This window comes from Pithys albifrons, chromosome 4 (assembly GCF_047495875.1).
Source record: "Pithys albifrons albifrons isolate INPA30051 chromosome 4, PitAlb_v1, whole genome shotgun sequence".
Lineage (NCBI taxonomy): Eukaryota > Metazoa > Chordata > Aves > Passeriformes > Thamnophilidae > Pithys > Pithys albifrons.
In genome coordinates, this window is record NC_092461.1 from 64661396 (window position 1) to 64676372 (window position 14977).

Consider the following 14977-nt stretch of genomic DNA (forward strand, 5'->3'; position numbering starts at 1 on the left):
CTCTGCCGGCAGTGGGGACACGATACTGCTGCTCTGCCACCCGAGGCCACGTCTGCGGGGCTCAGAAAACTCTCCCGGGGTGTCGGGAAGGGCTGACATGGACTGGAGGGCGGGGAGGACGGAGACACCTGGGACCTTTCCGGCACATCGGAGCCTTTCCCCGGGAGCCGAAGGCCGGGGCTTCCCCTCGGCCGCCGCCGGGAGGCCGCGGGGGCGGCGGGCGCGACCCTCCCGCGCCGGGCGCTCCCTGGGGAGGAGCCGGCCGGGTCGCACCGGGTCCGCTCGCCAAGTCCGACTCCGAGCAGCCAAACCCAGCCCCCTGGGCTCGGGGTGGGCGGGGAGGGACGGCCGGCCGAACGCCTCTCCTGCCGGGAGCGGGAGGACGGGCGAAACTTTCCTTCCCGGCGGCGGCGAGGCTCCAGTGGCCGCCGAGGCGAGCGCCGCCAGCATGGGCCCCGACACGCTGCCGCTCGGCACCTACGGCGGGGCGGCCGCCGCCGCCGCCCTGCTGCTCTGGGCCGTGTGCGTGCTCTGCAGGAGGAGAAGGTACCGGGGCGGGGGGCGGCCGCCGCATTCCTGCACGGCCGCGCCGGGGCAGCAGCGCCGCCGAGCCGCGTATTGGGCCGCGCTGTGCCCGCCCGCCCTATCAGCGCCCGCGGGCCGGGGCGGCGGGGCCGGGGGACGGCGGCGGTGGCGGCTCCCGCGGCGGCCGGGCCAGCGCGGGGCGGCAGCCGCGCTCGGGGGGCCGGGAGAGCCGGCGCGGTGCGCTGGGGGCGGTGGCTCCTCGCTGGCACGTGGGAGGCTGGTGTCGCCTTCCGCGGGTACGGGCGAGCCTGTGCTCCGATGGGAGGTGTGCGCCGAGCGCACAGACAGGCTCCGAGCAGTTTGGCGTGTGTGAGCGTACGCGACCCCGGAGTTTGCTGGAAGCCTGAACGCGAGCTGTGCGGGCGGCAGGGCACCGGCGCGGCCCTGGCGGCTGTCCCGCGGAGCCCGAGATGCGCTGCCCTGCCCGCAACGCTGCGGGTTGCAACATCGGCCCTGGGTGCCCCTTAGCTGTGTGATGAGTAGCTCGGTTAATGGACATTCTGCTGACTTTGTGTTAGTGTATCTCAAGGTGTTGCCTTTATTTTTTTTCAGCTATACGATCTAAGGACTCACTGAAGGTACACATATTTTGGGACACTTTAGGAAGAACTCGCAGAGTTTCTTGAGGGGAAGGGACCATTGTCTGGAACTATATTTTCTGTTTCTGAATACTTGCTACTTTGTATGCTATCATTTTCACAGGCATTTTTCACTTGATGAAGTGAGGTGCTTGATCAAGTGAAGCCAATACTTGGTGCTCTTCTGTGTCTCTTCTGCAGTTGATGATCCCAGTGTCTGAGTGGGGTTGTGCAGTAAGACAAACGACAGAGTAATCTGTGATGATGCTTCTTGCTTCAGCTCAGTTTATGAAGCGGATAGCTGCTACTTGACTGATCACTCCCACTCTTCCTCATCGTCTCTGTTGCTCATCTGACCCTCCATGAGCTGGTTCTGGGAGTTAAACCATCCAAAAACGTTTTGATAGCTTTAGTTTGCTGCAAGTCTAGCTCTCTAAAGGACATTGGCACAGTAAACAAAAGGAGAGCAAGAAGGACATGGTCAGGGCAAATGAGATTGGGTGTCATTTTAAGACTAGAAGCTGTTACACTGGATAAGCCATATTATAAAATTGTGCCTGTCATTAATTGAAAATCTAGTGGAATTGTAAAATACTGAATTTTTGAAAATGGAAACAGGGAAAGCTCTTGCTTGTGGAGTTTTTGGGCAGATGTGAAAGGTATGGGGAAAAATATCAAAGAACTCATTTTGAGTTATTTTTATAGCCCATGTGGCTTTAGAGTTTTTTTGGTGCACTCTTTAGGGTCTACAGCAAAATTGGTTGGACATTTGTGCCAGAGCAGAATGATATTGTACAGCAGGCCTCAGCAAGAAGGTGTATTGTCTTGCCCAAACCCCCAAACTGCTGTTTGATCAATAAACTACTTTAAATCCTGTGCTGTTTCTCAAAGAACTGTAAAAAGCACTAGTGTGCAAGCCACTGGAAATAAAAAATGAAAAAACCCATCAACCTCAGTATAATACAACCCTCAGCATACGGTGCTGGTGTTGAGGTACTATCCTGCTCCAGTAAAATGTGCAATTAATTTTTTTTATTTCAGCATAAAGGAAGAAAAGGTGCTTGGGAGCAGACTGGCTGCCTTCAAGGAAGAAAAGCTGTACTAAGGGTGCAGCAGCTTAAAATATAGGGATAAGACTTAGTTCATGCTTCTGAAATTTGGTGCAAGTCTGTGACATTCCCTTGCTTATCTGACCCTTGTCTGTTTATCCATCCCCATTTACCTTTGTTCTATTTGATTTTAACAAACTCAGGGTTTGCTAAGCAGCAGGTGGGGCTACCCCTCCCCTCAGGAATTCACTGTAAACATTTGGGAACATGTTGACATAGGGACTGTTGGTAAATTACTGCACAAATAAATGCCAAAGTCAAGGCTGTATACCTAGATCACACCCATTTGCACAGAAACACAAACAATGCTAGTTTTGTGGTGCTTGCCTATGCTAGAAAAGATGTTGCTACTTCACATATGCATGTATTTTTATATAAATTATATTGCCCTAATGCTAGTAGATTTGTACCAGTATGCAAACTCTGTATAAGGGGTTGTTGTGTTTAAGGTACCAGTATAAACTTGACCAAAATAGTAACATTGAACAACTACAGCCACACATAGGTTCCATCAGGATAGCTCCAGTAAACAAATATATATATATATATATAAACAAGTATATATATAAATAAATAGTTTAAGTAAGTAAATAAACAGCAGTAAGTGCTAACTTGCACTACAAATTTTGGTATGTTTGTTTTGCTGGGTGATTCCTCTGTCCTACTCCACTGAGGCAAAGCACAACCTCTTTTGTGGCTCTGATAGTTACGTGTCTGGAAGCCTGATAAGGGTTTGTGCATCCCAGAGAAGAGAAATCCCTAAATCATCACTGATGTTCCTTAAGCAGATATTTCAGAATTTCACCCTTCTTGGTGTGAGGTGCTTCTGCTTGATTCCTCTTAGGCTGAGTGCTTGTTATTGAAGAAGAGATTTTGTCAGAAGAGGTGTTGCTTGACTTAATCTGCCATTGCCTTTTTCTGTAATGAAGTCAGTGTAATATGGATTTACAAGATTTCAGGATGAGTTCAGTGCTGGTTTTCCTATTAAAGTATTCAGATCTGCTCTTCAGAGACAGGGTAGAAAAGAAGAGGAATTTCCTTTTGTCTAAGTGTCTATTTGAGTGCTTGTGGCAGTAATAACACAAAGGAAAGTACTTGGAGTCTTTGCCAGGTTGTGTATCACAGATGGTGAAGAAACATAAGTAGAACAAAAGTTTTCATAATCACAGAAAAATTTATTTTGACTTAAACTTCTATGTCAAATGAGCCTCAGTGTGTTCTGCATGCTACAGAGAAATCTCCCTCTTACTGATTAGTGAAGGAAAGCCTATCTAGGCTGTTTGCTAAGTAATGTATTTTCACCAGAGAGCACTTCCTTTTTGCTGCCACACAAAGTATTTCTGCTATGGCAAAACCTCATGATTTCCTCATCCAATGTGAGCTACATCAGAGAAAGGGTTTGAAAAAATTATTCTCTCTGTAATTCTATGGCTTAAAAATGAAAGAAGGTAGATTTGAATCACAGATTAGGAAGATATTCTTTATGGTGAGGGTGGTGAAATACTGGAAGAGGTTGCCCAGAGAAACTGTGGATGCCGCATCTCTGGAAGTGTTCAAGGCCAGGTTGGATGGGGCTTTGCACAACGTGGTTTAGTGGAAGGTATCCCAGCCCATGGCAAAGGGGTTGAAACTAGATGATACTTAAGGCCCCTTCCAACCCAAACTGTTCTGTGATTCTGTAGGTTGGTAGAGTTGGTATTTTAATTGTTAGAATGATCTTCACAGTCAGGTTTGGTTGTGAGGAATGATCCGATATGTGGAGCAAGTAACCTGTGTGGATTTTACTGTACTGCAGTATAGGAATTTTCATGCTGTGTTAGATAAGTCATGTACATTCTAACGTATTATTTCTGCAATGCATCTGAATACGGTTTTAAAAATCCCAAACAACTTAAACAGTATAATTGTAGATTAAAGTTAACATAAGAAGAATTAAATGTCTCATAAAGGCTTTTGCTGTGACCTTAGTTATGGATTTAAAACCTTGTTGGAGCCAAGTGTCTTTCATTTTTCCCTTTTATTCTATCCTCTGAAATACCTCCAATCTATACAATAATGTTCATCTAAGATACTTTTTCCCAAAATTGCTCTCTTGAACCCTGACAGATATTGTTGAAAAGAATATAGATTTCGTCTTTGCCTTCAAGAACATCTTATCCTTCTCTGTGACAAGCTGTGAGCTTGCTAACAGCTCTCTTACCAAGTGAATTGTAGTTCACAAGATGTCATCAGCCTGTCTTTTTTACCACTTCTGCTAATTTAGGCAATATGTTAAGGTAGTTTTCAGTTGGAGGGAACATCAGGAAGGACAGATAGAAGGATATCAGAAAAATCTGGCCTCTTCCTTCTTACCTTGGCTTTCTACAGAGGCCTTTTTCTCCATCCTTTTATTTGGAGTTCTAGGGAGTGCATGCGTTTTCATGACCTCTTGTTTTCTGTCATTGTCCACTCTTATTCCACTCTGAAAAGGACTGAAGACTGGAGCTGTTTAAGACAGAAAAGTAACAGTTCTTTTTCTTAAGTAGCCTTAGAAAACCTTTCTTTCTCACCATCACACTTGGGTTTTCTGTCAACTGTTCACTGCTGTGCCAAGATGTGGTGGAAGCTTATTTCTTTGCTTGCTTTTTCTGGTCAGAGCGTAAGTGAAGGTAAAATAAAATGAACTAAGCCTTTCACTGGCTTTTGGAGCATTTTTTTGGCACTAATAGACTTGGAGAGCCCATATGTCATGGGTCTTGCACAGTAGTGTGTCTCAAGACAGGTTCTTATTTTTCTTATTTTTTTTCAGTGCTGCTTCTCATCCTTCTGATGTGTAGTCTGGGTATCATGTACATTTTGGGTTCTGCTTGCTACCAGAGCTTTGAAGATGACACTGAAGACAAGACCTCTTTGAGCAGATAATGAACTTTCCCAATAATCTATGATTTACAGTATTCTTTACTTAAGGTACACTGCCACCTAGCAACAGTTTCCCTTCCCTCCCAGTTTTCTTGACCTACTTTACTGGGGGTTGTTCAGCTTTATATTTTGTACCTGGTCTGGTCTTGATCAGAACCCATCAGTAGGTGCCATCCTGGTAATTGTATGTGTGTGGGGTGGAGATATTTTTAGTGGCAATAAGAACTGCTAGCTTCAGGTTTCTCACTATAATACAATAGTTTTTATTTTTACAGTGTTTTATTTTTACAGTGTTTTTTTTGAAAAGGCCTATAATATTTTTTCCCCTTGGTATGCTTGATTTTGCTTTTTTTTTTTTATTCCTTGGAGCAAATAAAATTAAAGGGTGAGAGTTAAAGGAAATTGCTTTCAGCTCTTTATATTATTCCAGTGCAACATGAAGCATGGAGTGTCCATCTAGAGCACTATACACAAATGCACAGAGCTGACAGAAAGTCTTGAATGATCAACCCTTCTGCTCCTCCTCCAAGCTGATAGTCTTAGAAGTATGAAGTAGGACAACCCAAGCAAATACAGAGTGCTTAAAAAATTATATTCAGGCTTAACACTGTATTTAGAAGAGGAAAGCACACTAGTTGGCAAATGTTAGCTGAAATGTTACATATAAAGGTTGATGTGAAGACACCAAGGGGCAAATCCTAATCCTGGTATTCTCTTACACAAGATACTAACTATTTCTCCTTTAAACATGATGGAGAAATTTGCCACCTGATGTTTTAATCATTTGTGATGTAACTAGAGCGCTATGTCATCAGGTGACTGCAGGACTGATTAGAGTCCTGACCCACAAAGCTACCTGGGTCTTAGCTCCCCCACCAAGGAGTGACTTCAGTGTGATGCAGGGACTTGGATGAGTCCCAAGTTTACAATCTTGCTTGTGGATTCACCCTCAGTTCCCCTACTGTAAATTGGAGGTCAGTGTGGTCTCTTGATTTATGACTAATGCAGACGAATGCTTCACTGGGCACTCAGAGTTGTCAAAGAAGCTGAAAAAAATTCTTCCATGGTATAGCCACTCTGGCATGTGCTGAGGAACTGTTGCCTGTCCATTCTCTTTCTCCTGTATGCTGAAATATAGGCTGTAGGTACTGTAGTTTTGCAATATTCAGCTAAGCTTGTTGGATCATGTCGGCCACTTTACTGTTTTGCTCAGTTTGTAGAGTTATGAACCAATATAAGATTGTTGGGTTTTTGGTTTTTTTAGTCAAGTGTTTTGATTAAGAATTTGGGCAGAGCTTGTTTTGGTAAAGTAAGATAACCGTTCTCAGTACTCTATCTAATCACTTATTTAATTTAGTGCATCATAATGCCAGGGAGTTAGAGAAATACAGAAGCTAAAAGAAACAGCATAAGTGCAATGTTAATACACTATATGAAGTTAAGGAAAATCTCACTGTTAAGTTGGCAGTATTTTTCTCTTTTATCCAAGTTTTATAGATCTCCTTGGTAATGGAGCCAGGCTTGGAACACAATTTCCTGACTTCTAGTTTTGTGCTTTAACTTGCTGCCTTTCCTTTCCAAGACACTTACCATATATGTATGACATTATAGCTGTCTGGTAAACTAACTTTTTCAACCATGAAGCAGATTTTGAATTCTGATTTAAAACTTCAGTAGTGTTCTTTTTCTTTCCCCACCGTTTACTGATCCTTCTACAAGAAGCGTGTAGGTTTTTAGGCTAATATCCATTTGCATGCCGTCTGGGAGAATTTTGGCTGACTGAGAGTTCCATAAAACAAAAGTTTTCTCTTTACAAACCACATGGAGCTTGGCTGTAGATATTCAGTCCCTTTCTCCACAAACTGTTTTTAATGGTGCCAGATTCTTCTGTTTCTTCTTCTTGTTTGGCACATGTCAGGAAAAAAAAATCTTGGCTCTTGCATAGAACATATCTTGTTTCCTCTTAACTGCTCGTACTTTCTATTCGTAATTCAAATCAGCAGAAAAATGCTATGGTAGTGCTTCTTGTGATTTAGTATTGTAGTTCTTAAGCAATATTCCAATGTTCTTAAAAAAAATAATGCTCTCTTATACTGTAGGCCTAGTGGTAGGAAGTTCTAGCTGAATGCAACGGATGTGTCCCTGTTAATTTTGCAGAGTGTGTGTGGAGTCCTGATGGGGTGGCCCGCTAAAGCCCTATGGAGGCATGTGAAGAAAGAACAGATGAGCAAAATGAAGCTGAAATGGGATGTTAGAGGGGTACTCTCTCCACCACCCAGCTATGCCTTTCTGACAGTGCAGTGAAAACCTGGACTGCAACACTGCACCTTGTACAAGACTCATGTCCATAGCGGGAAGTTGAAGACACGTCGCCTTCCTGGCCCATGGCATCCCAGGGATCTAGCAGAGAGCCTGTGCATGTTTGTCACAAGCTACTGATTTTCCTTGCACCCATTGAGCTCTCTTATTTGTATTAGTCAATCTGCTTCTAATGTCTTAGGCAGAGTGCAACAGCACTGCTAAGTGTGGTTGTCTATCTGATTTATTGTGGTTCCCCAGAAAAACCAGATAACTGCTTAGTGGTCTGCACTTTCCTTATCCCATTGCCTTGCTTTTGTAAGATACTTCCCCAGATGTCTATTGAGTGGTCATTACAAACTGTTATGTCACTTGCCTCACCTAAAAAGATTGAACAAAATTAGAAAATTTTGAATGATATGTTCATAGCTATTATCATAGAAAATGGATGCATTTTCTTTACTTTTAAAAGTGATATAATATGTAGAAAAAAATAAAGTCTTATTTCAGCACTGTGTGACAACTAAAGTTTTGCAGTTATTAGCTTGGGCAGCTCTATTTACTTAAAAAAAAAACCCAACCAAAACGTACCCATATATTCCTTAACAAGAGGAACTACTGCTGTTCAGGCACAGTAGACAGAACTCATGGAAAAGAGGTGATTAAAATAAAGTTTTTGAAAAGTCAGTATTTGAGTCTTTTTGTACTTTTGTTTTCCCTTTGTATGCATGCCAGCAAAAGGGTGGATCTGCCCCTTTGTCACAGCGTTATTCTGTTGTCGCTGAAGGTTTTAAAGAGCCTCCGACTTTCTAATAGGGCCCCAAGGAAAACCAACCTATTTTTAGAAACTCTCATTTAATTTGGTTAACAGAGGAAGGATGCTTATGGAAGGAAAAGCAATTGCTAGTATCTCCTCAGAGAGAATTTGAGTGATTTCCATTGCTGGTCCATTCACCTGATGCCACAGTAGTGTTCAGTCATCGCTTCCCTTGCTGGAAAGTACTGCTCCATGTTTTCCTCTTCAGTGTTGTCATAGTTTTTTAGGTTACAATAGCTCCTCTTCAGAGGTTCTGGTGTGTGATAGATCATAGCCACGCTAATTCTCTCCAGCTGGTTTTTCAGCATGAGAGGCTTTGGTCGTTGCATTTGGGAAGTTTCTCTGAAAATAGCGCAAAGAGTGGATTGATGACAAGGCATAATTTTTTCCTTCAGTTGTCCAGGAATTGATCTGTGGTATTTACTCGTCCCATACTCGTTCTTTGGTAAGACAGAAAAAGCCTCCCTGGAAGATTTATTTTACTGGGTACCTGTATTTGTCAAATGTTTCCAGTGCATGATGTGTTTCTTCCATATTCCTTTCTAAAACTTCTGTTATTCTGTTGGATAGGATTTTTTTCACATTCTTAAAGATTTTGAGATGACTAGGTTAGTTTTCAGCATGGTAACTGTTTTGCTTAAATAGCAAATTTCCAAGACCTACAGCTGGGGGTGAGGCGTGTTGCCAGAGCCCGCGCTGCAATGTTCATCTGTGATTCCCATTTAAAAAGTAGCAGCTGTGTAGCTGAACGAGAAGTGAAAATTGTCTCTCAGTTCAGGAGTCATCCAAGAATCAGTTGTAAAACATGATGAACCGACTGAATTGATATTTGGGAGGAAAAATAGAAATATTTTGAGGCAGGCTTGTGTGTGGTGCTCTTTTTAACCTTAAATACATGCCTGAAAGATTCTAATTCAACAGCAGTAGGACTTGGATGTGCGTATCTCATGATGAAATTGTGCTTCTGGTGCATGACTACACAAGAGATATTTAGGCCTTTGAGTAATAGTTGCCATCAGAGCATGGGTGACTGATGAAGATTCATTTCCAGGCCCTGGAACAAGTGCAACAAGCTGAGTTCAGAGCCTGGGCTCCTTTGGAGGACCAAATGAGGGAAACTTGAAGTTTGTTGTTCTAGCAGCTTGTACGTAATATCCTTTAAAGCCAGGTTAAATTATCTGTCGCTGTTAAGGAGCGACACAGAATTGTTCACAGCAGGACTGGAGAGGTTTCCCCTGTATGTCAATGTTCAGTGGCTTGGGAAACAGCTGCTTGCGCAGTGTCTGGTTTTTTGGATGAACAGACAGCTCAATTTCTGGCATTGCTGCTTTAAGATAAAAAATGATAATTAAGCTTCAAAGAAATCTTGCATATGTGAATGAGTCAGAATTATTTTTTCTTCTATAAGCTATTTAGTTTCTTGCATCTGATATAGTGAAAACACTGCTAGATCTAACTTGATATTATCACATTATGAGTGAAAGGGTTTTTTCATAACCTTTGGACTTCCTCAGATAGAACCACATCAGCTGTAATAAATTTAGAGGCTTAAAAACCTGTTGTTATGAAGACTTTAAAATAAAACTGTGCAGGCTGTGGCTGTTCAGTGGTAAGAAGCTAAAATAAGACAATGCTGAAATACATTAGGCTCAAAAGAAAGTTCAGATTTCCTGGCTTCATGATCTCCTTTGCAGAAAGAAATCTTTGTGTTTCTCTCTCGGGAACAGAAGTCCAATAAAGCACAGTTGCTGTGACCCGTCCAGTCTTACCTCCCACATAGTTTATACCATTGCAATGTCTCCCGCGACAGCTACAGTAAATGGTGCTTGAACACAATTATGCTTAAAATTGTGCATGGAGAGATGTCCTGCCTTTGTTTTATTTTTTTTTTTGAGGGATGAGTAGTCCAGTGCTAATCCAGTAGGTTGTCCTTAATATTTTATTATCGCTTTTAGAAAAGGGAGTGGATTCAGTCTCATTAGTGGATGCATATATCCTTTTGAACATTGAAAATATTTAATTAAAAATGATGAAAGATATCCTAAGATGTCATCCTGAACAAACAAACAAGGTCATCTGTTTAAAGTATTGAATACTGTGGTTCCAAATAAATACTTGCTTAAGGGCACCAGCAACCTCATCTGATGCATCTTTACTTGTGCCTCAATGGCAATTTAGTATAGACTGGAGCAACTTGCTTTTTATGCTTTCTCTCCACCCCAAGAATGTTTGACTGGACTAATGTATGTGCACTGCCTGCTGCTGCTGTCGTCTCTGCATTGCATACTTCCTTGATTGTTTTGGAAAGAAGATGACCTGCCAATCTTTTTAACCAAGACTATGAAAATCAGAGGTAATTCAGATGGGACCACATGAACCAATGCTTCATTTTTTTGCTTAGATATAAAAAAACCCCTTATTTGTTTTGTTTTGCACACTATTTCCTCATATCTTGTTATTAATAATACCTCTGAGACCATTGTGTAGGAGTCAGGCATATGTCTGATCTCATGCCTCCAAATTGTGTTGTAGCAGTTCCACAGTCTCAAATGCACTGTATACAGTAGAAATATGAAGGATAAAGCTATTTAAACTGTAATGATACAATTTGTTTCATCAAAATGAAAGCTCAGGAAGATCCTTCTTGTTTTTTCAGCACAAGTGTAATGTGCTTATTTGGAACATCAGATAGTTTCTGTCATCAGACCATGTGAAAAAAAACCCTCCAGTGTGCATATAGTTGTAACTTTGTAGGTGATTGGTGGTGTTAGAAATGTCCAACAGAGAGATGGTTTTGACGCCTTGGTTGTTGCATTGGAGAGTGCTCACAAGGATCAGTTCTCAGTGGAATGACAGTGTTGAAGGTGGCTGGAATATGGAAATCCCTGTGTGTGCTGTGATGATGGTGGCTTCTGAAGTGAAGGCTGCCCGAGTATTCCCACATCTGCAGGACAGTGTCAATCTCCATAGCTTTTTTTCAGTGAGCAGGGCCCAAGGCTCTGGGTGACAAAATCCCTGCTGTTGCCACCCTTAACCATTTGCACCTCTGGTATGCTGTTTAGTCCAGGTGCATTGATCAGTTACAGCTGCAGCTTCCACCCTGCTGTGTCAGATGCTTCTTTTTTACTTTTTATGACAAATATCTAATCATCACCTTAAAGGCAACAAGGTACTGGAAAGTCTGTGCTGCTCATGGTAGTCAGTTAATTTCTCAAGATTGTGGAAGGAAGGCTTTAGGTTTTGTATCATCCATTTTTTTCTGCTAGATATTAGAGTGCTTTTTTTGTCTGATTTCTCAGTTTGTGTTTTTGCTGTTCACAAAATTCACTGCACTGTATAGTAACTGTCCTCATGAATTCCCATTGCTATGCTCAGCAGGTAAGCTGGGCTAATGAGACCCTTCCTTTTTCATTTGAGTGAGTTTTGCTAATTGCTTTTATCACACTGGAACCTGTAGAGGGATTTTCTGTAGACAAAATGACAACAAAAAAAGTGAAACACTTTTGTTGTTAAGTCACCTGGCAATCCTCATGGATCCTCAGCATAGCTGTCAGAAAACATGAGTGACTCCTTAACATCCAGTGCCTCTAACTGTCCTTTATTTCCCCTCTGTTCTCCTTGTGTGGGATTTCTCTTTTGAAGGGATGAAACCCAAAAGCAGGTTGTGATGCAGTGCATCAGCAGTAGGGAGAATGGAAGAATGAAATTAGGGTGGTTAACAAGCATCAGGAAGAGAAATTTCATCCAGCCTCCTGCCCTGTCCTGTGGTTGTGGCTGATCTCTTCCCAGGTCAGTTTGCACTTACATCATTGCTACCTTAACAGCTCAGCTCATACCAGGACCCTGTCACTTCTGCACACCTAAGAGGTAGAGACTTCAACACTTACCCTTCCCAAATGCTCCTGCTCCCCCAAATACCTGTTTGTATACATCTTCTTCCCCAAGGCTTGCTCACTATTCTTACTGATCATCAGCCTAAGGCCTCACCTTTCCCAGGATTGTATAATTATTTTCAGCATGAGGATAGTATAAGGTTTTGTGAACTTCCTAAGAAAATATGATTGAATGAATTTCAAGTCTCAAAAATGAGATGGCAGCTGTTAGTTAAATGTACCTAGGAGCAGCCTCTGTTAGTCCTGGGTAGACCTGTGCTCTGGCTTTTGAAGAAAATTTACATTGAATCAATGGAGTTTACTGAGCCATTAAATTTATAATTATTGATGTTTACAAATTTTGCTGTGTTTTTGTTGAATCAAGATATATTTGGAGTCTTTTTGTTTGTTTAACTTGCAGCTCTGCCCTTGAGCTACACTGTAGTCCTTCTTATCTTTGACTTGGTCAAGAGTAGCTTGAAATCCTCCTGCCTTTCCTATCACACCTGCCTTCTGCAGGACTCCTTCCTTCATCCAGGGAAGGGATTGGAGCCATCACTATTCTCTTCATTTATATAATTCTGTCATTGCCTTGACATCAGCGTAATCTTCTTGACTGGCTGATCAAACTGATTTTCAACAGTTTTAGACAGAGTAAAAAATTAGTGCATTTAAGTCTTCCCTGATTTTTCAGCCAGCTTCTCTGACATTCAGTCTAGCATTTTCTTTCTTTTTATCTCAAGTCCCTTTTGTTTTTTTAATGTGCTTATCTTTTTCCCTATAAAATATCTACTACAGCTGGTATTTTCCAAACTTTAGACCTTTAATTCTCCTAACATCATGTCAAAGCAGTTAACAAGTGATAACAGACTCATATCAGACTTTGTCTTATTGCAGTGTTCAGTATGACCTTTTGGCTTTACTTTGGACATTTGAGGTTTTCCACAGATTTCAGGAAGCCCAGGATTTTTTTTATTTTCTGTATTTGCTCACAACATAGATCTTCAATGGTAGCTGCAGCTTTATCATACAGCCAAATGAAATAATCTCTTCTGTAAATGGTGTGTGTAGATTTAGTGTTTTTGCAGTTCATAGCTCATCAATGGCAACTGAAATACTCTTGCAGTAAGAAAATCTATTCAAAATCACAGCAAATCCAGCTGCTGTGAGCTTTTGAAAAGGGAACAGTGCTCTGGTTTGTGGTCATGTTTCTCCCATGAAATGGCTTTGGATTTTGTCACAGAGGGAAATTTGCATTTTTACTTTGCAGGATGAAAATACACAGTAATTAAGTGTGCTTTGGGGAGAACTGCAGACACTGGATTTCTCGGTGATAGGAGAACTACAGACACTGGATTTGTCGGTGATATTTTAGACATCAACAAAGTTTTGCCAACCTGGCTGCATTAGATGGGCTTGTGATTTGTCCCTCCCCACCACAGCTGTGCCTGCAAAAGCCCCCCCGGCAGTGGTAGCAGTACTTGGGGGTAGAGGGGATTGTCATGGTGGCTCTTTCTGGTTGAGAAACCAGCTTAGTGTGTCTGCTCAAGACATGTTTGCTCACATGGAATTTACTGACAATTAGGGCAGACAAGGCCATACAGGAAGGAGAGGAAATCTTGATGCTGAAGACGTGCAGCCTGACCATGCATGATTTTTTTGCAGGACCTCATCTTCTTCACCATCTCACCCTCTTTACGTGGTGACTTACTTCACCATGTAAAGGATAATACTTGCAAGTTTAGTTGGAGTTCATAGAAGTTCCCTTGTGTTCTGAATTGCTGAATTGAAGACTCTTTTTAAGCCTTTGCATAATTTTTCATTTTAGTGGGACTTAAGCTTCTAACTGGTCAGATGAGCACTTTCATGCTGAGTCAAATGTGAATTTCTAGTTTGGTGGTATGATACAGAATATGCAATAGTATTTCCTCTCCTTAGAGCTATTAATTTCTGGGGGGAAAATGTGGTTCTAATTTTATACTTGGAACAGAATTTCAGAATTCATAGAGAACGAGACCACTTCTTGTTGGTAACTGAGGTTACTTGAAAATAACACTTCCACTTCTGTCTACATAGCCATGCTGGATGACAGTTTACAGGGCTGGGAGTGGTTTTAGGTTTCCTTTTATGTGTAATACTATGTATGTTTAAATTTACAGACTGCGTGAAAGTATAATGGCCACATGGCCCTGATCACGAGGCAACCTTTTTTCTCATTCCTAAAACTCTGAAGCAGTGTCTTGTCTCTGACTTCTTTCTGGGTCTGTAATGCCAGCAGCTGCCTGTGGCTAGACAGAGTTGGCACACTCACTGTCTTCTGTTAAACCCACCCCTTACTTTTCTTTCCATAAGCTGGCACTTTTGTGCTTCACCACATTCACTAACAAGTCTGATCTGGTGTTTCCCAGTGGGATACTAATCTTTTAAAAGCAATCTGAAGCTTATTCTCCTTTCATGAAAAATACAGGGAGGTGTAATTCTCTTGACTTATGCAGAACAAAAGTACTCTGTTTCGTTGGTTGAGAAGGCTGAAGGCTTTAGAGCCTTTTTTCAGTTGTAAGCAGAATATAGTCAAGGACTTCTGTCTTCCAACTGGAGACCTCATCATATGTGAATTTTCTCTAACCATGGTGGTGAAACGAAACCCACAGTGGCTTTTAAGACATAAAGATTTTCTGGCATTATAGTATTTTTTGTTTGTTTTGGGCATTTAGAAACTGAGAGAACTTTAACAAAATCCACCCTGAGTTTGTAAGAACTTCCCACAAGAAGCTTGTCACGTGGCTTTCAGCTGCACAGTTTGTTACTATTGAATTTTTA

At 41.9% G+C, this 14977-nt stretch overlaps 1 protein-coding gene across 1 annotated transcript in view; it reads left to right on the top strand.

Annotated features, from left to right (window-relative positions):
- The first annotated feature begins 345 nt into the window (after positions 1–345).
- The window catches only part of CYP7B1 (cytochrome P450 family 7 subfamily B member 1), a 125693-nt gene continuing 111061 nt past the window's right edge, over positions 346–14977 (top strand). Inside the window, exon 1 of the mRNA XM_071554447.1 lies at positions 346–546. Within this exon, the coding sequence (XP_071410548.1) occupies positions 449–546 (98 nt within the window). The 5' untranslated portion in view covers positions 346–448. The remainder of the gene's footprint in view (positions 547–14977) is intronic.